Here is a 27,375-nt window from a genome sequence, read left to right on the forward strand (position 1 = left end):
TTTGTGTTTTTATTTAATGGGTAAGAAAAAAAACGACATTAAACTTCCTTGTATTAGTGAATTCAAATTAAATAAAAATTTCATATAAAAAAAATCAAATCATTTCAAGTCATTTAGGGTGGCACTGGTGCAGTATCATTTCACCATGCAATTATACAGACATTAAAGTAGATCATTATTAAATTAATCAACTGGCTGGATCATCTTCGCTTCATCAACTCTTACAAACCTTATTGTTCATGAAAGCCTTCAAGCACTGGATAAGTTTATGCTGGTTCCGTTTATCAATATTCTCTTGCCTAAAAAACAGATTGAAAAGGATATGGTGATTACACAAACAGAAGGTGGTACTATAAAAATGAGACAGAGATGGGGTGTTTAAGCAGATCGCTCACTGTTTCTTGTCCAGCAGCCTCTCCAAAGCATCCAGAAGAAGTCCAAGGCCCTCATGACCAAAGTTATTAACCCAACTAGAAACATAAGACACAGACAACAAACATCAGTTACCCTATACTCTGTCAAAATTGTTATTGCCCTGCTGCTTTATTGTAAGCCATGTTGATTCACATAAGGAAGCGAACACAAGGAATATTGTATTAACGTCAGAGGAAATCAGTCATTCAGAAAAATATCAAAGGCTTAACACTCACTTAGATAAATTGGAAGAGCAGGAAGAGCTGCAAATGAAAAACCATCCTGCCCTCCATGATACTGAATACAGTCTGAATTTCAACTGTACCCATTTACAAGAAAATGAACACCCACCCATCGTAACTTAGTATTCCAATCGCAAAGCAGTTTGTACTCAGGCCCCCCTGTGAGCTGCTATGTGCCTGTGCCAAAAGATTAAGCAATGCAAGAAAGATAACACTGTAATCAATAATGATTCACGAGAGATAATTGGCTATAAACCACAGCGTATCAGGAGACGGCAAATGATCCAGTGCAGATGAGCCTGTTTGTCTAAAGCAGGCAAGAGAAGGGTGGGAGGGACAGTGTGGTCAAAGCCAGATTATGTCATTAGCATTACTTGTTTTCAGGCCCCTAACTGTCAATAACACAAAATGCATGGAGCAATTTTCTGACATTAACGGGGCATAAGTCAATGATTTATCCCGCCTTTTTGACAATGATTTGAAATAATAATGGTGTGAGTATTAAAGTCATTTGTATTGACTCAGTGAGTCAGAGGAGACCCTCAATCAGGAATGAGATGCAATAGCCTGAGGCAACTGGTGAAGTTGAGGTGAGGTATTTCTTTGATCAGTGACTAAATTAGCACTCGCTACAACCCACCATTACTCAAACTGCACTGGCAGATGAGCAGAACCAATTTATATGTTATTATTATTTACTGTAGTGTATAATGATGATCTGTTTTCTTAATGAAAACAAAACATCATAATGTTGTACATTTATAAATGTCTGTTTATAAAAAGCCTTCCAGTTTGAATGTTTCCTTCTAGCGCGTGCTCTGCGCACCTTTCAGGTAATAAAAGAAGAAAGAACAAACTGGCTCAGTTTACAAATAATAATGCAGTTACATGTATTTGTGTTACAGAGGAGGTAGGAGGAAATTACTGTAGTAAATGACTAGGACAACAAAGAGGGAAAGGAGGCGACATGGCTGAGGGAGCACAATTCAGTAAATCCACGTCTTTGTTTATGCTCCTTAGTGATGATGGTAATAGTCTTCGGAGAGCAGGAAATGGAACCAATATTTGTGAAGAGAAATTGTGTGTGTAACTACAATACAGGATTCAGGGAATGCTGTGTAACCTGAACAAGGTGTGTGGAAAAAGCACTGATAAGGAAGGGAAACCATCAGTTGAGTCATTGTCACCAACAGAAACAGACTGAAAAGCCACTCCTGTGGTCAGGGTGAGGCCAAAATTTCCCTTCACTATGTTTCTACTCTAAATGCTAAATATTATTTTAACCAAAGCTCCAACTTTGAAAAAAAAAGCAAGAAAACTCCCATTCCACACTTCTTACAAAAGCAGTGGGTTGAGATTTTCTTGATGATATGATCCATTTTTTCATCCAGCAATTTCATTTCACCCCTGGTGTTTTTGGGTACCCACAGGGCAGGACTGGTATAGTTTGACACTGAAAAGCTTTACGTAATCTGGAAACAAACATATGCTCTCGGAAGAAACAACTTGTAGAAAATCCTCATAAGTACCAACTACTAACTTTGCTAATTTATATCTTCAATGGAGAAATTGTTCAAATTAAAACTTTGATATATAGTTGTTGGAGTGAAACAGGACAGGCATAAAATAAAGGAGGGACTGGAAGTATCTGCACAGTAAATATTTCATCAAAAATGTACATATTACTGCAGGTTACAACATAATGCAGTCCTCCAAGCTTTTTAAAGCAGTAAGTGTTTTGACTCCTCCCTACATCTCAGACTGTCCATCATTTTCTGTCCCCTCACGTATACCCTTAGGTCCTCTGCAGCTTGCCTTCTAAATGTCCCCAAAGTTACTACAAAGAAAATGAAAGATGGTACTTCTACAGTGTTTGTCCTGAGGCTATGAAATGCTCCATCCCTGTTCATCAGTAAAAGTGCCTCGGTGGACAACACACTATTACAACTAACACAAATAATAATACTAATAACACCACTACTAGTGTGTGTGTGTGTGTGTGTGTGTGTGTGTGTGTGTGTGTGTGTGTGTGTGTGTGTGTGTGTGTTATACTACTATTATTTGCATCTAATGATCTGTTTCTGCTTTTCTCCTCATAAAAACATTATTTTCTTTATTGTAACACAGGATTACCAACAACATTTACAAGTTTACAGTATTACCCGTGGGTTTTCTAATCAGATAACCCTTATTGGTCAGTAAAAGCAGCAACATTTGAATTGTAGAGGTGGCTAAAGCTTGTGATTGGTTAAACATAATGTGTACTTGTTTCTTGGGTCCATTAAAATATCAGTGTAGCAATTCACATTACACATTGAAGGAACAAGCGATAGATTCCTTCCCTTATCAGTCTCTTCTTCAAATGTGGGCATACATCCAAGGATTTCATTAACTTGGGGTAGAACTTGTTCATCTAATATTGATGGCTATAATCCTCTAGTTAAGTGCCACCAAATTGTGTTACTTTCTACAATCATGTATATTCCACAGGCAAAATGAAAAATTCATGGTCGGTCCTAGGGAAGCAATTTCTTATTTTATATTTTGTGTTATTTCTACTAGCTTGGTGCAATTATGCTGTAGTTATGTTAACTGATATAAAATGTATGCGCTGACAATCTAAAAGTTTGGCCAACATACAAGTGTTTATTTATAAACAAGTTTACTGGCAGGATGTACGGTGCATTCAGAAAAGTCTCACACCCCTTCACATTTTTCACGTTATGTTGCAGCCTTATGCTAAAAGCCTTTAAATAATTTTTTTCCATCGTCAAGCTACACTAAATACTAACCATAATGACCACACAAATAGTGAATTTCTGAATTATTTGCAAATGAATTTAAGGGAAATACCGAAATATCACAGTGACATAAGTATTCAGACCCTTTACTCAGTACTTGAAGCACCTTTGGCAGCGATTACAGCCTTGAGTTTTCTTGGGTATGATGTAACAAGCTCTGGATTTGGTGGAGTTTTTGGTTCCAAACTTCTTCCATTTAAGAATTACAGAGGCCACTTTACTCTAAGGAACCTTCAGTACAGACATTTTTTTTGTGGCCTTCCACTGATCTCTGCCTCAACACAATACAATCTCAGTTTTTCCTTTTTAATAAATCAATCACTTAATTAATAACTTCTGTCTTGGCTTAGTCATTGTGTGGTATTGAGTGTAGATTGATAAGGAAAAAATGACAATTATTTTCTTTATTTTAGCGTAAAGCTGCAACATAACAGAATTTGATAAAAGTGAAGGGGTCTGAATACTGTAATCACTGTATGTTCACCAAAGATCATCATCAAAAGTCCATTATGTTGCAGACTTTACTAAACATTGCTGTTAGCACAACAAAGTCAAAATATCTTGTGTGAGTGAGATGACCACTTGTCAAATAACAACTGTTTCCTAAAAGACGTTACTGACTTTCTGACATGTGCTGCCATAACTAATGCAGTTCTGCATGAGCAAATATTGAATCCATCCATACATCCTATTTCTATACTGCTTATCTTGTTTAGGGTCACTGGAGTCTGGAGTCTTTCCCATCATGCATTTCATAAAAGGCAGGAGACCACTTTCTCAAAGGCCAAACAAAGACAAAGAAAATCTTATTGATTCCCAGAACATGCAAACGGCTCACAGAAACACGCTGAAAAGCCATTTACACCTAAAACCATCTCATTGTGACAGTGCTGCACACTGAGCCACCATGAGAAAATATTTGCATGTATATTGGCATGTGTGCACAATATTTACAGTATTTTCAAGCTAAAAAGTGGTGAGCCTTCTTTACATAAAAACGATGACATTCAATCAAAAACCTCACTCCATCATTCAGACAGTCTTGACACAGCTCACTCCAGACTGTGCTTCAAGGTGCTTCACTGGAACACTAAAACAAGGCATGAGCTAAATAAGCTGCAAAAGCACTTCAGTCACCATACATGTAACCCTATTACAGTACACACATACAGCATGCATACAGTGTACCAGTGGACAAGGTAGTATTCCTAATGCTACTTTTGGTTGTCTTCAGTGTCTTTCTGAAGAGACTGCAGGTAGTGACAGTTTATAGCTCTGTATATTGCTAAAATAGAGAACAAAATGTCATAGCAAAAAGTGGAGAAAGGAATGTGGAGAGTCTGTAGAGTTCTGAAAATACTTGGCTAGGGAAATGTTCGAACAAGATGAAAAGATTACTCTTGTGTATCACCAGTCACATCAAGTGGCTCGACAGCAACAGAGACAGTGAGAGGCAGACACTCTCTCACGCTTTCCGTTTGAGCAATCGCCGGTCTCGTGTTTAGATGGCTGGTACATGCATTGATTTCAGTCTATAGACCGGTTTTATTATTTTATCATGGCTAGGTGGGGAGCTTTGTTATTGAAAGCTTCTGAGCAAGTGCATTATCCTCCATATAGTATTACAGGCAAAGTCATACAACTGTCCCTCTGTGGAGCTACTGACCTACACAGTGCTACAGTACTGCAATCGAGGCCCAGTGCTCTGTGCAACAAATAGCTCTGAACATTAGAGCTTGAAACCAGGCACCACCAGTGTCCACTTAGTGACTTACCATGGCAAACACAGGGCTATATTATATTCTGATCAATTTAATAGCCAGCTGAAATAACTATAATGCACAGGGCATATCAGATGACCACTGCTACATACAAAATATTATCTGTATTTTCCTGTTCATCACATCTCAAAAATAACTGTTAAGAGCAACAACTTTTATTTTTCAGTTTTTCTAATCCTTTAAATCTTTCACTTGATTAAAATCAAAAACTGTCCTCTCACAATTTCAATATTTATGGTTGTTATTGGTTATCATAACTGTTGTCCCTTATGATTAACAAATCACAGAAGTACTGAATGAATCATAAAAGGTATATGGTCACACAGGGCTCATTCTCTCTTTCAGGAAAGGTTACTATTCTACTGTTATCAGAGCAAATACTGCGCTAATATAACAATTACTCAATCTCTTGTTAACCATTAACGTAGCTTTGACTTGTAGATCTTGGTGACATTACAAATCAGACTCAATTTGCTGGTTTCTCATGTTGTTAAGGTTTTTAAAGTTATATCTATTTTAAGTCATAATACCATTGTTCGCTCTCTCCTAAAACCCTTGCTTAACTTTGACAAAAACAGTGATGATACAGAGCTACTGGGGATGAATGGTACAAAAACCAGGAATTCTGTATTCTAATTGGTCCTAAATTCGCAAGATAATACTTAGATAAATTTACTTTATATCAAACATCTTGAATATTGACAATTTACAACATTACTGATACAAAATACAGAATATAAAACCTTATTTGAATTAAAAATGAAGAGATAACATTGATCTTCTTAGATAATTCCCGCTAGTGGGTTACTATACTGTAGTGTTTGTAATACTTCAGCTCAGTTGTGCATGGAGCACTAACATGTAAGTGAAGTGAAGTGAAGAGTTGGACCTGCTGGAGCAACGACCGTCATTCTAGCTATTAAGCTACATGATAAATCCACACAGCAAATCAAGACACACAGAAATACAGTTAACTTATAACCAGTCATTTCAATGACAAAAACACATTTTCCTTCACAAATCCTTTACAGAATTCTTAAAATCTCCCACAGTTTTGTTTTGTTGACCCTTATTCGCAAAAAGCTTCACCTCACTCAAAAGTGAATTAAATATTTAAGAGATTGTCAATGGATTTGGTAGAACCGCAATAAAATGAGGTTGCTAGGAAACTAAGGAAATGTCCAGAGTATAACAGACACCCTGCCAATCCAGTATTTACACATACATAGAGCCAATACCTTTGCTGGCCCTGTGCTGTCACTGAACGAGAACACTGAGCAGCTGATATCCTTCACATGTACATCCAGGTAACGTGAACTCTCTCCATCAAAGTGACGAGTGCTATGTTTCATCACTTAACTGTCCTGATGATATCTCAGGCCTCTATCTTCCGCTGGTGGGGACAGCTCATAAATGTAATGTATCACAGCAAAAGACATGTTATGGCTGGACAAGGCAAAAACCTAAGTGTAACACACACTATGTAAACTGATATTAACTGTTTATCTTCTTCTGTTTCATAATAACAATATAATACAAAACAACTTCATTAAGTGACAACAGAGGACCCATTCAGAGAACCAACTGGGGTAGTACCGATGTTTGATATTGGTACTAAAGGAAGTAATAGTGTCTTAATAGTATTCCTCGTGTCAGCACTCTAACAGTGTCACTGGTGGTTTAGCCAAGCACACACAGGAATGGGAGCAGTGCAGTATCAAAACAAGCACTTTGCATTTCTAACTGTATTTGAGTCTCGAACTAAAGACTAAAGATCAGGCCTACCACATAAATGCATGTTCAACTTTTTCTGGTGGAATTGAAGGTGTTTGTGTGTCCATTTTTATGCGTCTCTGCATGTGCAAGGATGCAAAACAAAACTCAGTGAAGGCAGTGCGTGTCTGTCTGTAGAGTCTATATATAAAAGGAGGGTGAGAGACTAGGGAGAGTAGTCTCAGCCAGAATTAAATCAACTTGTAAGTGCAGACAGCTGACAGCACACCATGCTCCCTACATACTTTGAAATGACCCCCCCGCAGAGTGCAAAACACTCCTGAAATATCCAATTATTCCCTGAACAACACCAAAGAGTCATACACAACAAACTTCACCGTTAAGTGACGGGAGACAGAAACCAGAAGAACAACTGGCAAATTGATTTGATTAGACCACATACTTTAATTGTTGGTTATACTGTGAATCTGTATGTGTTGTGGAAGATCAGAGAAGGTTGATCGGGTTTGATGTGATGTAGCTACACATTCCTCAGTGTTCTGCAGTTATGAGTTTTATCTTTCAAGGAGGAGAGGGAAATGCAGTGGCAAGCACTTCTCTGACAGAAAGGATACTATTTTCTATTTTCAAAGCCTTAAAGTTGCCTTTTTGTTCAACCTTTTGTTGCTGGCACCTTTTACAGTAGATGTATAAAAGCCTTTGCAAAGTGTCAGTATACACCTCCCAGAATGTGTGTTTGTGCTATTATTTGATATCTGCTGGGAACTAAAACATTAGGACAGCTCTACAGTTTCATAGGTGAGGAAAGTTGATAATTGCTTTTATTCCTGAACATAACAGAAAAAATAGGAGAAGTGAGAATGTGGACCAGATTGTACAGATTTCCTGCTCAGATACTTATTAATTAAGGTCAAATGGGATTGAAGGTCATGTCCCACATGCCAGAAAACATGAAAATATTTTTATGATTTTGCAAACATTGTTAGAGATGTGGGGAGGAATAAGGAATACTAAAATGAAAAGTATATGATCGAAATATGCCAGTTATTTTCTGTACCTGTCCAAGGTAATTTCCAACAAAATAAGGAATTCAAATCAGATATTTCTGAATTATGTATGTATCACTCTGGGGCCATAACAGATACGGCTATCTCGGAGGTTAACAGATGGTGTCATAAAATCAAATAGGCATCACTCTTAAAATATACTCAGACACTGAGGACATTTATGTCTCCGAAATCGTTTTCACTGCCTCCGAGGAAGAAGGGCGAACATCAACTCTGAAGTCAGCCACAAGGGTAAAAACTAGTTAACTTTCTCATTTCTGACTGCTTGTCACGTCCGTTGAAGACAGTGTCATAAGATTCATGCCAAATTTTACTGTCAAATAAAACTCTTTAAATGCTATAAAATGAGACTGATTGTACCATCCTGAAAAGTAAAAGACAAAAAACTGGATTCACTAATGAGTGAATTATTTCTCTGACTGTTAAAATGGAAGGGCCAGAGAAATCTTTGCCTATAGACAGCTACTAAATTATTATGCAATTTCCAAATCTTTTCTGTTTTATATCTCCTTGACAAGTGACTGACCAAACTTGTCTGAGGCCTGGAGGGGGGTTGAGAGTCATTTGCAATATCACTGGGAGTCTAGAGAATGGTCTGCCTAAACTCCACTTAGGACATCAGGCTTTTTAATGCTATATTTAAACCTTTCAAATTTACATGGAGTCTGATTGAGCTCACAAAATCACTACCCAGACTAACAAAGTGAATACAGGGAATCAATTATGGATGATTCACTCAGATAAGGAGATTAAAAATGACAGAGTTGAAACAGTTATTCATCTTTGTGTCGAATCTATGTCAGACAGACCAGGCTCATTGATGTCCACTACACCTAAATCCTCACTTGAGTATCGTTCATCAGTGCAGTGGTAACTCATTGCAGTTGCGCTGAGATTCACACTTTGCGTATGTGCCAGACAAGATTTCTGGCCTGAGCTGTCGAGGGGGAGCATGCAGCCTCTGAGACTTTTAGATCGTAACATTTGTTTGAGCAGGCACAATAGCAGATGGACAGGTGAATATGCTCCTTTGTGCTGGTGTTAATTGCACACATTGGACAGAGGAGGCCAAGTTTTAATTGTACAAGTTAGTGCTAAAACTAATAGTTTAAAACAAAAAAAAACATTTGTGCCAAGGGAGAGGCTTTTTGAGAGCCTTTAATTGTCTCAGTTGTAATTGTACTAACATGCACAATTCACATAAAAGGTAAGGGTAAGGGTAATATCTTTGTTCAATCATTATATAGGGAGCACCACCATACTCAGCAGAAATGTCAGTGCGTCTCAGGAGGTTGCTCAATGCTTTATGACACAGGCCATTAGGACAGTCAGTCAGCAGGACAAGCAGCTTTATGTTAACAGGCATTGTAGCTTGTAAAAAAACCCACAACTGGTGTTCCATGCAACCCTTGGTGCTCAGCTGCAAGCATTCAGCTGAGAGAAGCTGGAGGGATTGATTCAGACTCAGAGACACCCTGTGCGGCAGAGCAGCGAGATCATCCCAGCAACCCATACCTTGAGTATCCAGACACAGAGACAAACTCTGGTGTCAGCAAATGTCTCCCACCTCCACAAAAATACCCCACGAGAAAATGCCCCCGAGAAAATGTCTGACATGTACCGTGAAGACTTCACATAATGAAAAGTTAGGAGCCCAGTTCAATTTTGCTTAAATATGTCTTAGGGATCTGAGAGCTAGCAGATCTAATATGGAAGTCACTGTCGGGATTTGACAGAGTCATAGTGTAATGCTGAGGGCTAAACATAGGGAACTCAAAGGAAAGGTTGGTATCCTGGATTTGTGCTCTGCTGCCCAAAACCACTCTCCTATTTCAGATTGGAAAGCCTACTGATGGAGCAGCAGTTGAGTTAGATCACAGGAGGTGAGCTTTCACTGTACTTGTTTTGAGCAGCTTTAAAATGAAATTACCAAATAAAAATACCAAATAAAGTGTAAAAGTGGGGTAGGACTGCTCATGCAAAAACCACAATTTATGCATGCATGTTGATTTTTTTGCTTTAGAAACTGTAAACAGAAATATATTTTGCCTATTGAGATATTAAATTCCTTGATATATTTTACATGGATCTTATCACTGTTTTCACATGTGCAACACAGTGAGCAAAGAAACTGTGAAATGAGTGTAAAAAGAAAGCCAGGCTGAGACACCCGAGAATTTCTCTGCCACTAAATGAGAAAATAAGAGGGCTGTAATTTTCTGTAAGTTGGCATCTCACTTCATGTCAGTGGATTAAGAAATTAATTAAAAGTGGCTAGTCAATCTGACACTTCTAAATTAAGAAGCGTGTATCCAAATGACAAAATTAAAAGGGGGAGAATGAAGTAGAGGATAAATAATTGGCTGGGGAAATTTTGACAGAAAGAGAAGTGGAAAACATGGCAGATGAGAAGAAAGAGAGTGGAAACAGAGTATGCAGCGGACGCTCCAGGCAATGCCATCTGTGGGCAGATCTGCAAAGGCTGCATGCCACACACCTGTGTGGGACTGCCTGGGAGATAAGGCCCTCAGCACAATGGCCCTGTGGCCACCTGTACTGCCAAACAGGTGCGCAGCCCAGCCAATTAAACTATTAGATAAACACAGGCCTCTGGGAGCAAATTAGCAGGCTGCCCAAACATCACAGGAAAAACAAAAAGCAATGGTAAGCACTGTGAAGACCAAAAAAACTTTGATGGTGAGACTTTCATTTCATGTGAACAGAATTAAGTTTAATGCTTAATTAAGCAACGTACTGGTTTTGATTTAAATCATCACATAAATGTCAAAAAAATTCTCCTGTGTTATTTTAGTTATTTTATGTAAATCCTATGAATGTATTAAAAATAGCTAACTTTGTATTAAGATTAAGGGCTATATTTACCCATCATACATCCAAATGACACTGATGTTTCTTGATTCATCAATACATGATTCATATAGAGGTAAAAATAGACAGAGAGGTAGGAATACATGTAAGAAGACCCTCTGCATCCAAGTGTTAGCTTGCTTATTAATTTAGCATAAACGGGCAGTGCTTTAAATGGCCATATCAAAATATTCAATCTAGGCTGAGACACTGACGGTATAATAAACAATCCATGGATTTATTATCTTCAGTTAAACAGGAAAAAAAGTATTTATGTAAATTACTGTTCTTCATTAGTTTTTTGTCAGTCAATTTATGTGGTATTCTCCTGGTTAATTTTGGGATATATAATCAGCCATTTTTACAGTATGATGGAAGTATCCCTCAGTTTCCTTTAATGTAAACATTAAGAGCCTATTTTTTGGCCAAATGAAGTCCAAAGAGAAGCTAATTGAATGGACATTTTTTTTAAATATTTAACTTCCTGCAGAGATAGGGGCAGATATACATGAATCAGAATTTCAGGCAATTTAGGACTGATTGAACACTGGTTGATTAGTACAGACCTCAATGTTTAAATTCTACTCTTGATTTATTTAAATTGTTTGGATGCAGGTAAGAATCTTGAACAAATTTTGCTTGGCCTTTTCAACTGTGAGAAAACTGAAAGAAATCAACTCTTGGCTATATATAGGCATTTCTGCCAGAATGCTAGTTTGTCTCTGCAGTGAAAAATTAATTATTAAAAAATAATTTCTTTAAGATCTTTAAATTCATAATAAATTCCCCCAAATATGGATTAAAAGAAGCATGAACGAACTGCTCTGCCATCTACTTCATGCTTATTTTCAGTATAAGATAAAATAGCGTACAAAGGTTACATTAACATAGTGGAGTCAGAAGAGTAGCAATCCAAAAATGGATTTCCTGTGTGTTGTGATCCATGACAATTAAGTGCATTCATATTAATTAGGAGTAACCTTATCCATGTCTCAAGAATATAATCAGTCCCTTTCCCCAGGAGAGAAATAATGAGGGGTGTAAGGATGAGCAGGGTACTGATGTTAGTCAACACTTTAGTAGTCCTCCTCAGCACACACACCTGAAGGTGGCTTTCTTACTGGATGAAAATGGCCTGGGAGGCGACTCCTCCATAAAGCAATGGTCCCTAACATGCTGGTCAAAGGTTCAGCCATTTGAAAATACCCATAGGGCAAGCCTGGCCTCACTTACATCCCCTTGGCACCAGTTGGCCTTTCTGAGTGGAAAGGCTGACTTGACTCCCCACAGCTTCCTGGAGACTAGAGAGACCGACTTCACGGCTGTGGAATCACTTGAGGGATAATTACTTAGCTACTCATCTATTCATTATACTGTATAACATACTATATGTCAAATGCATTTGTGTTAAGGTTAGTACATAATAAATCTATCCATTGTTACACTATGTGTGTATAACTAGCTAATGTTACCTTGTTAGCCAACCGAATTTGGCTTTGTATCCTTCAAACCAACACGTCATGTGGATTTCAAAGGTTGGACCACTTCTTCTTCTTAAGTTTGATTTGGAAGACAAGTGTTGATATAAATGAAAATGCCTACTGTATCAATTTTCTATGTATGCTCATTCAGCACTTCACTAGGAAACACCATATACTGGAAAGGGCCTCCATTTGCTGTCAATAGCTTCAATTCTACATGGCATGGATTCCACAAGATGTGGTAAACATCTTCTGGCCCGTGTTGATATAACGGCATTACATCAATTCTGCAGATTTGTCAGCTGCACATTCATGCTGCCAAGCTCCCGTTCTACCACATACCAAAGGTGTTCTACTGGATTCAGATCTGGTGACTGAGGGGGCCACTGAATTACACTGAAGTCATTGTCATGAAACCAGTTAGAGTTTTGCTTTGTGACATGATGCATTATTATGCTGGAAGTCGCCATTAGAAAATGTTGAATTGAGGGCATAAAGGGTCAGCAACAATACTCAGATAGGCTGTAGCAATCAAACCATATTAAGTATTAAGTGTGCCAAGAAAACATTCACCACACCATTAGACCACCACCAGCAGTCTGGACTGTTGACACAAGGCATGTTGGGTCCATGGTGTTGATGCCAAATTCAACTGTCTGTATGCCTCTACAGAAAACCAGATTCACCAGACCAGGCTGAATGAAGTATCTTGAACTATCCACTTTTAGTGAACCTGTGTCCACTGCAGCCTCAGATTTCTGTTTTTGGCTGACAGGAGTACAACACAATATGGTTTTCTGCTGTTATAGCCCGTCTACCTCAAGGTTCGACGTGTTGCTCATTTTGAGATGCAGTCATAAAGAGTGGTGGATGTGTGTTATCATTGCCTTCCTGTCAACTTGCATCGATCTGGCCATTCTCTCCTGACTTCTCACATCAACAAGACATTTCCGTCCACTGAACTGCTGCTCACTGGATGTTTTTTATTTTTTATTTTTTTTCAGTTTTTCTCATGAAACTCTAGAGAATGTTGTGTGTGAAAATCCCAGGAGATCAGCAGGTTCAGAAATACTTAGACCTAAGTAACATCCATCAAAGTTAATAAGATGACATTTTTCACCTATTCTGATCTTTGATATGATATCTCTCTCTCTCTCTCTCTCTCTCTCTATATATATATATATATATATATATATATATATATATATATATATATATAAATTCCAAGCTCCCAACCAGTGTCTTCAGTCCTACCACATGATTGGCTAGTTGGATAACTGCATAAATAACAGGTGCTCCTCGTTTAATGATCATCTGTTGTTGTAGTGAATGTGCAGGATTTTAGCAAGAGAACACAATTCTACTGTATTTTCCTCCAAACTGGTTAATGCAGGGATGCAGCAGCAATGCTGGTGGCAGCACACAGATTAAATAAAAGCTCCTCTGGGGCCGTGCTGGCAAATCCTGTCTGTGTACCCATGGTCAAAATAAAAAAAGTATTCCACTTATCCCATGAACATTTAATATGCACCATTCATTGATTCACTTTAAAAAACATTTCTTCAACAGTGGGCTGGTAAATAATTTACAGGATCTGCTGTCACTAAGGGTTGCAGTACTGGGATCAAATTAAAGCTGAGGAGTTCATTTACAGGAGAGAATCTGGGTAACAAGTAGAGACCATGCCGGAAAAATCCGTGAGGCCTTGGCTCAGGTACCAATCAAAGCTCAGGACAAAACTGAGAATAAAATCTAAAATTATGTTTTTATACCTGTTCATAACCAATTAAGCAAAAAAGAGAAGGCAGTGGCCATTTTTAGTTGGATAGATTGGAGTCAGGTAGTACACATTAAGCCTGGGACACACTGCCTGCGTTGCATGACGGCTACCTTGCTGAACTGCTGCGGCTCCCATAGAGACATAGGCTTGTTAAAGTCTCAGAATGGATGACTTTCTGATATGGAGAACTAGACCTTTTATCCATTAGAGCTTAATGGACAAAGTCACTCCCAGCGACCATAATCTTGTGCCTGTTTGGTCAGCTACACCATTCATTATGTTTGTTTAAAAGCATCTTCTTTGTCTAACCTAGCTGATAAAGCCACATAAAACAGGTCTGACGGGTTCTTTCACATCAGTTAGACAATAGTTAGACTTAGTAACTTCCGTATTCTTCATATTTAGATATATCCAGATTGTGATGGGATCCCACCAAGGTTTGGTATTGTTTGAATTTTCGTGATTCCAATTCTGCTTATTGATTCTAGTTCTTACTGATTCCCTGTTAAGATTAAAAAAAAAAAAAAGTGGCCCAATATTTAAATAGAAAATGTCTCTATTTTAAAGCATTTATTGAATAGTCATAAAGCAAATAGTATTTACTATATTTACTATATACTAGTATTTATTACAGTAAAAATGTATGAGCCACAGACAATCTTGAGCAGCGGTTCTCAAACTTTAAACTAAGTTAGACCGACCCCAATTTCATAGGCTTTAGTCCCACGGGACCCCATCTGACAAGATTTTTCCCTTTGGATGTTTTTTTCATAGAAAGTGTTTGAAACCCATTACCAAACTAGTCGTACATTCTATCATTGTGTTACTAATGGATGGAATTAGAATGAAAATACTTCTTTTTGATAGGGACCACCTGGAACCCCCTCAAGGACCTCCGGGGGTCCCCAAATCCCACTTTGAGAAGTCTAGAGGAGTTATTGTGGTATTAGTGGTCACTGGTGAGATTATAGCATAGTACTATATACTATATTATAGTACAGTATTTCTACCTGTGCATAGGTGTTGTGTGTACTAATCGTTTGTTCAAAGGATACTTTCACACAGCAAAGCCCGGAGGAAAACTATGTGGGTAACCTAACAACCAACATAGTGACAGAAAGATGTAATGTTTTTATCCTAATTATTCTGGGACTCAGTTTTTATGGTTGTGTGCAAAAATTGAAGATTTAAAAGGGTCATCTTATGATATAGATGAACCTTCTATCATTCTGCTTATAACAAAAAGTTACTCAAAAAAGGCACATCTGAGCTGAAAATATCAAAACACAAAAATATGACTCTGGGGGAAAAAAAAACTTCCCAAATACAGGGCACAGTTTGTAGTGTGTGAAAAAAGCTTACCTGACAGGGTTACTGGTGAGAGACACTCTGAGGGACTCCAGACAATTGAGCAACTTCTCTTCTGTGATGCCAGAACGCAGCTCATGGACATATTCTTGGGATGAAAGTGTACACTCATGCTTGCTGTTCCTTAGTCCACCCTGAAAACAAAATACCAGCAGGATAGTTATTAGACTACCATCATGCACGTGACCTCAGGACCTATGGTAATGTGATGAAAAAAATACAATATCATCAATAACACAAGAAATTTGTGAACATTGTTGAAAGACATCCAAATTATATGGTCCTACAATTCAAGCATTAAAATGCACCATTCTATCACATTACATCAGATACACACATTTTGCACCATGAAGATTTTATATTGCTTGGTCAGTATCGTAGTTACAGTTACACACTAGTTAATAATTTAGTTAGTTATAAAACCTAGACATAACTTTTCCTTTTCTTAATCAGCCAAGACTCTAACGATAGACTGTACTTGAAGGGAGCCGAACACGAGGCTCTACATGCTATCTACAGCAGCTCCTGTTTGAAGTAAATGGATTCATGTGTATAATCTCTGCAGAGGGCACGAGGGACACACTGCTACACTGATGCTTACACAATGGGACTACCTATTGGCAACAATACACACGCTGATACCACAGCAGGGAAACACATTTACACACTCACTCTCCCAGCACACGGTGAGGTTAACATTGTATAGCATTGAGCTACAGCTCAGTGTGATGTGTTAAAGCAGTCCAGCCACCAACATTTAAACCCAAGTGAAGATTTGCAATTGATTAATTTTACTACATTATCTCTACTCCCAATAAAGCTCCAAGAACAAATCTGTGTTAAAACAGTAATTTTCAGGTTCTGCTGTCAAAATGAGCTCAATTTCAGCTGGGGTTGAGTCAAGGTACCATACAAAACAAAAACATGCTGCAGCAACAGGCTAACATATGGCTGAACCAGAGTACTAGGCATCCTCTTCACTGGGTTCATCCCTGATCTGCTGGTTCCCCACAAAGTGAGCTGCGCTAATAGGCAGTTTGGGAAGTAATAAGATAGCTCATTTATCTGGAGAAAAGAGGCCTGCTGTTCTCCTGCAATGCACAGTCAACATGAAAGAAACTGGTTTTATGTTGGAAACAGCAGAGGCAGTCCAACTACAGCAACATACCAATAATTCTGTACCCTTAGGTGAGAGCTGAGTTCATAGTTTGAAAGGCTCGATAAGGACAAGAAGTATTTATTTGATAAAAGCTGACGTGAAATCACATTCCTCAACCTGCAACACTGATTCCTGCCAAAACCAAGTGGAAGCGATGCCTCTTCCACAGCCAGTGTGATAATTGCTTTTTGCAAGTAGAACATATTGTAAGTAACAAAAACAAAAGTTCTACTAATGCCATTCCACAAATAAGATTTATTTGATCTATTTATTGTATTTTACTTTTATTTTTTGTTTGAAGGGAGGGTAAACATTTCTACTAACTTTTTAAAAAAGAAAAAAAAAAGTAAAATCTCAACAAAGTTAAAACTTAGAATGTACTTTCACATAATTGTCTAGTTTTCCACACTATAGATTGATTTTGTAGTAAATCCATCTTTTGTACTTCTGTCTTTTCTATGTCTTTCTCTGCTTGATCTATATAAACACTTACAGCATTCATCTTTTTCTCAAGCACTGTTGGGTGACTGTGGGGGAGTGACTGGCTTAGCTTTTATCTGACTGAAGGTAGTTATTAGGCCATAGGGAGAGGTGAGAATCCCTCTCATTACTATCTAGATTTTTCAACTATTACCTACCACAGGATTCTCTGTTGCACATTTTTGCCTAATGCTACTTAATGCTTTTGAATATGAACAGCTACACTCAAAAATAAGAAATAATGAATTGATGACCAGAGAAACTTCAATTAGATGGAGAAAAAGAGAAAGACAGATACCCTGGACACAAAAATCCTGAGATGAAATATAGGGATTCACTTCAAGGTTCAACTTAAAGAGTGGGGCAAAACTGTCTTTAGAGGAGATATAACAATGAAAATTACATTTTTCTGCTTAAATACTTAAAAAAATTCAATGTGCTTTCCATCCCTGAATGGCAGTGCTTACTGGTTTTAAACAGACTCTTGAAATCAGTTCTCAAAGAGAAGTTTGTGTCATTTGCATTTGACTCACTTTTGAAAAACAAACTCAGGAATCTTTATCGTTAAGTCAATGAACTGTGACTGTGTGTGTATGTGTGTTTCCTTGCATCTGCCAGAACACACACTTTCTTTACACTCTGAATTGTGAAGCCATTAACTTAGATATGTACAATGTTCAAGATTGAAAAATATTCAATCACAGTCCAATAATCTTCCCTTGTCTCACTAAAAGGATTCTCAGAAAGGGCATATCGAACAGAGGGATGTCTCCAAGGGTTACTCATTAAAATGTCAAAAAAGATGGATGTAAACATTCTGAATTAATGTCATTATGTGATAATTAGGAAATATGTATGATGAAACTGATAAACTTTACTTCAGCAGTTAGGTGGGTCTATTTCAGGGTGCCTTTTTAACATCTAGTCTGGGAGAAATTATGGTAAATAAATAAGTACATGGTTTATGAGAGAGACTTGTCAATTTAATTAAAATATGCTTATTTAGCTTAAACACAAACCAAGTAAAAAACTTGCTTAACTATTCCCACAAGCAGGAACAAATACAAGATACTATGGTCAAGCACTACAAAAGATGTATCCAGTAAAAAATATGTATAACAATATACAAACAATATGACATGCAATAAACACATATGGGACATACTGGGACCCAGAATATTTCGTCAAGGCTACTGATTTTGAACTACATAAACACTGGTATGCATCCTAATCACCCACTTAGGTACTTAATCTGAATGTTCTGGGATCATACTTCTCTACAACAAGCAAACATAGTTTAAAAAAACAAAACAAGTTTCTTCAAAAGAAAACCTGATCAGGTGCCTAACGTGTTGTTACATCAAAATTTTAGATGTACTTGATCCGTAACCTTTTTTTTGGTTGTGTTACCGATTATCCAATCCAATATATCTTGCAGGTGCAATGCAAAAGATGTTGGGGACCCCGGTCTAGACTCTACCTGAAATGTATCTGCACCATTAGGCAGCTGCACAGATGTCCTCCTCTGGCATACTGCATGAAAGTGCTCATTTATTTCACTTTTAGTCGAATGGGCCTTCCCTTCCCTATTGAGAAAAAGGCTGAAGCTACAGTTTTCATTATCCAATAGGGTTGATACTCACTGGACAAGGACCTCCAAAAGCCCTGGGACCAGAACAATTGAAACAGCTGGATTGGAACAGTTCACTATGCACATCTGATCCAATAATGCCAGGAGTGCAGGAAGAACATGCAGTCAATGTGAGTGATCTTTGTCCTCCACAAGGTGACAAGAAAAAGATTAACAACAATTGGCATTTACATGCCTCAACCCCCACCCCACACCCCCCACCCTCACTGTGCAGTGTAATGCTGCTTGTCTCCTGAAAATATCATTTTTGTTGTACCACTATTACAACAGTCAAATCAACAACTCTTCAACAAACTTTTTTTTTCTGTAGAGAGGGCTAGGATTTTCAAAACACACTCCTGTCTGCAGTGGATCAGTTTAGATGAAAAACAAATGCTAAAGCAGCTGGGTTGAGTAGACAATGGAGAGGCAATATGACAGCACTGTGCTGAATAAAGCTTAAAAGATAATGGCAGTTGAGATGTATTTAAGCCACAGTGGTGGGTTTTGTGTAAATCCTTAGACCAATCACCTGCCATTTGGCCAAGACTTGACTTCAGTGATGTTAGAGCTTTATAAAATGCACTCAGCGGCAGAACATCGTTTTAGCATGAGTAAGAACTTAAGTTCAAAACACCACTGATAAAACTTTTACACTCAACAGTAAAGATATGCACTTTTGACAAAGTAATCAAGAACTACATAACATAAATGTTGACCCAAACAGAGCAAGAGATGAATGTATAGTATCTGAAAAAAAGCAGTCACAACATAAAAAATGCTGCTCACATTCAATGTGGTTCCATTTTTGGATTTGGCTGATTAGGCGACTACATTTTCAGAACATTACTTCCTCAGTAATACATTGGGCAGTGAGGGGGAAACACATCACCCACTTTTTATTTATCTTCTTGCCTCTCAGTTGTTCCCAGCAGGCATACCACTATGTCCAGAAAAGCTAGAGCTCCGGTTTCACCGCATGCTCTGACCTCTGGAAACCAAAGACACTGACCATAAACTGCTTTTTCATGACCCTAGCCCAAATCAATGGAATCCTTTGGGATAATATCAACATTACACCACCACACTGGCAGCAGAGAAACAATCTGAGAAGTGGGAGGGGGCATTACCTGCTGGCTACTGGGTAATAGCGTTTTTCTCTTCAGGCTCACAAAAATGGTCAACAGACAGAAATGGTCAAAAAGAGACCTTAGTGAAAGGGTGCAGGGGATGGAGCGATGGGAGAGAGATGCTGTGTGGGTAGTATGTGTTGAAGTAGTGACGTAGAAAGGCAGAAGGAGTATGAGGGAGATACAAAAAGAGAGAGAAAGAGTGTGGGGGAGAAAGGGCAGGGCAGAGAGATAGAGCATCAGGAGACACTGCAACCTCAACAGTAGAGGACGAACACAGCCTTTTGACCACAGCCTAGAGCCTCATCTCCTGCCGCTTATTGAATCCCCTATTTGTCGATAACAGTATTTCCTGCCAAAGAAAATAGTGCTGGGAGCAATTACTTCAGCGAGCCTGTCAATTTCATTTTAGGAGGTTAGGGGAGCATTGAGGCTCATTCCCTCCCCCTCCATCACCTCTGTCTTCCTTTCTCTATGCCATTGGGAGTGACAGAGTGTTGTGCCTTCTATCGAGGGCAGGGCAGGGAGACAATGCCAAGGCGGCTGCACCACCACATGTCATCTTCACCTGTAATGAGCCCATAACAAGCTGGCAGCTTCCTCAGTGCCCAGTGCTCGGCACACTCAAGGCAGACTGATAGATACATTATTCAGCTTCATTGTCAGCTTACTGGAAAACCACATGGCGGCAATGTGTCTAGCCTGGTAGCTAGTGCTGGGAGAGAGCTGACTGCATTCAGCCTTGCTACCTCACTCTCCGACACATGCACTTATATACAACCTTCTCAAACATGTTTTCCCAGCTCTGTTATCTCTTACAGCGTTTTGTGATGGAGAATTACAATTAGCAAGTAATGCAAGAACAGAAAAAGAACATCTGTACTCATGTCTCTGTAATTCATCGAAACATGAGATTAGCATGCTACATTGATTTAGATAGCAAGCATGAAAGTCATTCAAAGCTTTGCCTCTGAATGTGTGTGCTTCCTCTTATGACAAAATCAGGACACCACTGTATTCATTTGAATGACATGACCCATCGCAGCACTGCGTGGTGTTTAAACCATCACCATCAGCTGATCCCTGCCACTCCATCTCACTATTAATAAGATTGTTTGAATTTGAAAAAGTTTTTAAAGAGTGATGATGTCCAAAAACTTCTTGTTTTACAGTTCTGATTAATAGAGTTTTGAACAGATGCCTTTCAAGGTGACTAACATCATCTTAGAGTTTATAGCAACATCTTCAAAGCTGGACTTACAAAAATAACTGCAATGTGGGGGAGAGTGATATGCAAGAACACATTCTCAACACCTGATGTGATATAATTGACAGAAAAGAAAAAAACAGTAAATCCAACATTTGCCAATCATATAATGAGTTTAACATCCGTGAGAGGTAACAAATCAAAATATATTGGGATCTATTTGAACAGTCCAGCGCATGGTCTAAAGTTCTTGGGTCAGGTGCATTTTATTTATGTCTATATCCATATTTGCCATTTTAGCAGCAGAATAAAGGTGGCATGGTTCAGAGAGGTTGTACTTGGTCTCTTAATTATGGGAGTGTTTTGGGCACAACATACAATAAACCAACTGGAGTGCCATCTCACTCTCCCTTAAAAAGCCAGGCACACTTGGAACTTGGCGGATTGCTATAATGGCTCAGTGTTTCACACAGAATTAAATTCTATTTGTGGCGAGTTGATTACATATTGTGATTGGCAACTGCATTGGCCTGAACCTAGCAAAGACGTTTGCATTGTGCTTTGCAATAGGGCCAATTAAGTCTTACCTCCACGGCCTCCACCACACACTCCAAAAAAGTCCGACAAAAACTTAGGGAATAATGAGAAATCTAATTACTCCTTCTTTGTGTGTAATTAATGAAAATTACTACAGCACCCTACTGCTCTTTGTAAAAATAATACAGATACAATCTGAGCAATTAGTGCATATCGTGCTGTATGGTTGCCACATTATAACTTAATTTCCTGTTCATTAGGGGTGGTAGATTAGTTGAGAGCAAAGATACCACAAGAATGAGTAAAAGACAGTCTACAGACAGGTAGATCCAAATACCACGTCTCTCCCTTTCTCTTATGAGTCAAATATGGCCCATGAACAATGTTGTCAACACAACTACACAAGGAAGGAAATAAGGTCTGCATGCAAAAAAACATGTGAGAAGTGTTATATAAGTGAGCAATCTTACATTTAACACAATCTAAAGTTTGGCATGAGTCTGTGGCAGCAGTAGTAAAGGTCAACGGCAACACGGATCAGTTGAGATGCTGGTTGGCTGGACAATGAGTTTTCCCCAGCCCTACTTAAAGGACAGAGTCCTGCGGCCGGCAGATAAGACATTTCATCTAGCCACCAGGGCGCAGGGCTCCCAGCTCAGCGGGGGATTTCCCAACAGACCATGTGGCCAAGCATTTCACCCCTTCTTTTCCTTCCCCATCTCAAATTCAGTCTCTTAACATTCTTTTTCCTATCTGTCTGTCCCTGTCTCTCACTCAGTCAGTAGTGAGGTGTTTTTGAACCCTGGGTGACAGCCAAGAAGAAATGTGTTTATATCTGTACGCACTGGGGGCTTTTTTTTCCCATGTTCTATTTATTTTCTCTGTGCATCCTCTGCCTGTCGTGGTCAGAAAACAAAACCTAAACACAGCTTTATTCTATCATGTCTGGGTAACTACAACTTGCTGGTAGCACAGACACAATTAGGCCTACAACATTCTCTCAATAATCAGGGCAGTGGCATTACATCTTGTGTCCAGACAAGACAAGCTCACCACAACAGAGCGGCAGAATGAGAAGAAAACACAAAAAGAAACAATAAGGGCATTAGGCTGGAAACAGCTTGAAAATAGCACTGCAGGGTTCACTTTGTACGAAACACGGGGCAGTAGACAAGGAATCATGTTTTTTTTTGTGTGTGTATTTATGTGTGTGTGCTGATCCCCAAGGTCTGGAGGAAGAGCACCCAGTGACAACAGCAACCACAAAACCAGAGGATATTAAACAATTCCATTCCCTTTTTATTTCAACACAAAAATGCCCACAAGTTTGTAATGGTAATTCAATTACAAGTAGGGGTATTGTGCTTCTATGTTTGTGGTGGATGTTTGTGTATGCATAAATACAATGAAAGGTCAGATTTAAAGAAATATGGCGCAGCTCAACCATGGGGTTGAATAGATATGAGATTTATTTATTCAGAACTCGAATTTATACAGGAATGTGTTTTTATTAAAGAAAGGCCATGTTCTTAGAAATGGGTTTTAAACTTTCAAACAAAACAGAAAGGGACAAGTCCCCCTTTTTTGTCTGGAATTTACTTGTCATGCAGTTATGAATAAAGGATGCTTCTGTGCTTACAGAAAATGCCTTACATGACTTTAGACATCAACACATTCAATTGTAATAAGGAACAAAGAATTAAAATGTATTCCTTCAGCCCCATTATCAATAGCTACATGTGGACAGCTGAATAAAAGACATTTTATTTTTGTCAGAGGCTGCATCACAAACAATAAAAATGTTTATGTCCTTATGATTTTTATTCAAGATGCAAGAGACAATCTCCAAATGAAAAAGACATCCAATCTCATTGGTATTAATTTTTTTCTACAAAGACATTGCCAACAGCATTGTGTTATATGACAATTGCTTGGCAAGTGTTGTGGTAACAATAATGATGAAAAATATTTCTCTTTATCCTGGAGCACTTCTGTTGCAACCTTTCCCAGCTTAAATCCTGCCAAAGTCAAAGCAGAAGTCAGTTCAAGGTTAACCTGTTTGTGATGCTTCCACCTTGACCTTTACCAGCCTAACAACAAGGGTGATTGTGTTTACCTCACTTCTTCCCTTTTCCTTTTACACCTTTAACTTTAGCCTGACCCACGCAAGACAGTTCAAGCTTTGAAAAAAAAACAAAAATAACACCAAACATCTCTGTCCTCTGTGCCCCAGATGTGGACAAGGGGAAAGCAGCGTCAGCAAACTCACTTGGCTTTAATCCCACTGAAAGTTCACCTGCAATATGCCATCATCAGTGGCAAATAGTGGCTGAAAGACGTCCACAATGATAGAAAATTCAGTCAAGGAGAGCTGAATTCCTTATCATCACACGACCTTAGGGCTAAAGTAGTCACTGTCAATAAAGGAGGTAAAAATCAAAACCAGTCTAAGTGGCTAAGAGAAACTGCAACTCTAAAAACACTCACTAAAATTCAATACAAATGCAGCCAACCAACTGAACCACTGTAAACCTTTTAAACTGAGAAGACTGGGAGATGGAATTTAAATACTTGTGTGTCAAAAAGAAAATATTAATGCAACACTCCAGGAAACCATCCAGAGGCAATAACTGAATTTTGTTGCCAATGACAGGAAAAAAAAAGAATAACGTCCAACCTGTTCTGTAACAACTTGAGGCTGTTTACTGATAAATTAATATAGAAAACCAGGGACATAGGAACAGGAGAAAGAGGGATGGTGTGGAGCCACAATAAGCATGGCAAATAAATGGGAACATCAAAGCGCCCCATTTATAAAAATGTATATTTCAGTAACAAACAATGAGCAGAACAGGGAGCACTTATTGAGAGAGATAAATTATTGCTGCCTGAACCAATCACTAACAATTTCTAATCCCAATGTTAAATTAATATACCATCCCAAAGAGATACTGTTGCTCTGTGTTGATTATTGAAATAGAGGGGTAAATGGGGGAAAACTGCTGAGAGAGCAGAATAGTGCAACGCTATTCACAACTATTGTCCAACAAATTAAGACAAACCTGTTCATGGTTGTGGAAATGGGTATGGTTTTGGAGCTCCCACATGATCTACTGCTAACAACAGGGAAGAATTTAGGCCCTGGAACCTTAATACCTGTGGCCACATGGGTAATAACTTTGGCTTTGCCTTGAATTCTACTTTCAGTTCCCATAGAACTGCAGCACAAAACACATTTTCACATCACAGTGCATCCAACACCTGCACACATGCCCTACATTCATACATGTAGGTGGATGCACTGTGGATGTCACACATGTTCCATACTGGACCTCAAATTTAAAAATACCGTGATGCATTTTTTGTGTATATTTAACTGACGAGAGGGAATGCTGTAAATCTTGGATCACAACTTTTTACCATTTTGTGTGTGTGTGTTTGTGTGTGTTCGAGTGTGTACTTGCACACATATCAATATGGTTTTACTCACATATTTGTATGTGCATACTTGTATGTCTGTGTTCGTACATGTACCTTTTTTGGGTTATGTTTGTGTGTGGTGCAGATTATTCTTCTAAGCAGCAGCCCCTGTTCTTTGCAGGACTCATGTCTGCACTGAATTTAAATGACACCTCTATAAAGATAGGAGCAGATGTCAGCCAGCTTGCTGAAAGTCAGGTAGAAGAGAGTGAAAAAAGTAGAGTGAGTAAAATTGAGTGCACACTAGTTGCGGAGAGAAGTCTTAAGTTATGTGTCTATTTGCAGCAGTGTGATACACGAGAACGATTTACTGTAAAGATATAAAATGAAAGAAAATCTCCAATGTGAAAACAAGAAACTCTGCAAGAGACCCAAAGTTTGCTGATGGACAGGTTTTTTGACAATGAGATCATTACAGAGGTTTACACATATTCCTTCCACCAACTCAACCTAAAAATGAGTTCATTCACTGACTCTCCCACACTGCTTTCAAGATAACACATCACACTTCAACCACTCATCCATCAATTCAAGGCCATCAGGTGACGCAATATTGTCCCCAATGCACCAAGACGTGGGGTATTTTATATGTACACGAGCTTAGAAAGTAGTCAAATTTCCAGGGTGTCTGAAAGTGATGGTGAGGGAAGAAAACCTGAAAGGCATGTCAAGTCATCTCATGTACTCCCAGTGTCATGACGGAGGGGGTTAAACAAGTGAGCTGTAAGCAGGTGAAGTCACAGAGGATCTAATTTAGGTTTTCACTGCAGTCTCTGCTGCATTGATTGCAATGTGAAGGCCTAATGAACTCTGTACTCTGTGCTCTTGTTTCTAGCTCTGGGAGCTTGGATATAAAGCCAAGAGCTGCAACCACTGAATGGAAGTTTGGAAGAGGACTACATAAAAGGATCCAAGACAGGAAAATAATGTTGAAACAATGAATAAATGAGTACAGACACTGATTTCCAATGCGTGTCCTGCTTTATGCTAGTTTGTCCTCCTTCGCTGACCCTCTCCATAAGAGACTAACCTTGATAAATCATACATAGGGCACACACACTATGGGGGCAAAAGGTTCATGTTAGTCTGATATTCCTCTTTGTGATTTGCTTTCCCCTGTTATGCAGCTGAATAACAATCCTAGTTCCTACAATAAACAACACTTCAATTACCTTTTTGTTGACTTAAAATGTAGCAGGAGATTTTGTGTGTAGACACAACGTGTGGCAACAGATCATGAGCAGAGGCCGCAACCAGTAAGAGAGATGGGTTTAAGTTTGTCTAGTCATTTTGAAGATGCACAACTAGGTTTGATACCTCACATCAATGAAATAATTCAGAATAGTTACAACACACACAGCCAGAAATACACACAGACGTTGCACAGTCAGTTAGTTTTAAACAGGGTCAATCTGTGGTCCAGCTAGTCATTTCTTTTAGGTGTTGGGTGGCTCTTTAGGTTTGTCACTTACCTGTGGTACAACACACTAAAATTCACTTCTTTGTAGCAATGCTGCCTATACTTTGCCCACCTCACCAGAGTGGCAGGTCACTTTGTATCTTCAGTACCTCCATTATATAGGACATGCTGCTGCCAGCATTCGGCACAACACAGCCAAGCTTCTGCTCATGTTTCTGCCATTCCTACCGAAGTTTAAAGCTCCCTCTGTGTGTTCTCTAAGGCACTCCACAAAATCCCTCATTGGAGTGTATGCACAAACATATACATGCATATGTAGACAGCTGACTCATTAAAACCAATGTCCTAGATTATTCATGTAGCTGTGAGATTTAGGCAGGTGGTGCATATGATTGGCTGAGTTGCATGTACAGTAAGAATGTAGATTGGTTCAAGCTTTTTATTTTTAATTTTTATTTTTTTGCTATGCTCCTGCTACTGAAGGGGGTCAGAGGGGTGCCCCAAACCCTTGCATGACCCAAGGTCACAGCATTGTGCATACAAGTGTCACAGGACAAAGTATCTAGCCTCACCTACACAGCCTGTGGAGACCTGTGGTACATATAACAAAGGTTATACACACTGGAAAAATAACTCTATAAGTTTAGCAAGAGCCCCCTAACCTTCTCTCTCACTTCTTGAATTCTTGACTTCTTGACTCTGGAGGCCAGAATGAGAGTAATTATAAAGCTTTTACCAAGGTAAGGTTGATGGGTCCATCCTGATCCACTTAACACATTCATGCAAATTTCAATGC

The 27,375-nt window shown here is 38.7% G+C and overlaps 1 protein-coding gene across 12 annotated transcripts in view; it reads right to left on the reverse strand.

Moving 5' to 3' along the window:
• diaph2 (diaphanous-related formin 2) overlaps positions 1-27,375 on the reverse strand; it is a 353,639-nt gene that overhangs the window by 246,837 nt on the left and 79,427 nt on the right. For all 12 annotated transcript variants that reach the window (XM_071457232.1, XM_071457234.1, XM_071457233.1 and 9 more), the window contains 3 exons: positions 15,531-15,670; positions 396-470; positions 230-299 (listed from right to left, as the gene is read on the reverse strand). In XM_071457232.1, coding sequence (XP_071313333.1) covers positions 230-299; positions 396-470; positions 15,531-15,670 — 285 coding nt within the window. The remainder of the gene's footprint in view (positions 1-229; positions 300-395; positions 471-15,530; positions 15,671-27,375) is intronic.

Source organism: Trachinotus anak, unplaced genomic scaffold (genome assembly GCF_046630095.1).
Source record: "Trachinotus anak isolate AG129_WGS33_773 ecotype Australia unplaced genomic scaffold, CSIRO_AGI_Tana_v1 ptg000021l, whole genome shotgun sequence".
Classification (NCBI taxonomy): Eukaryota; Metazoa; Chordata; class Actinopteri; order Carangiformes; family Carangidae; genus Trachinotus; species Trachinotus anak.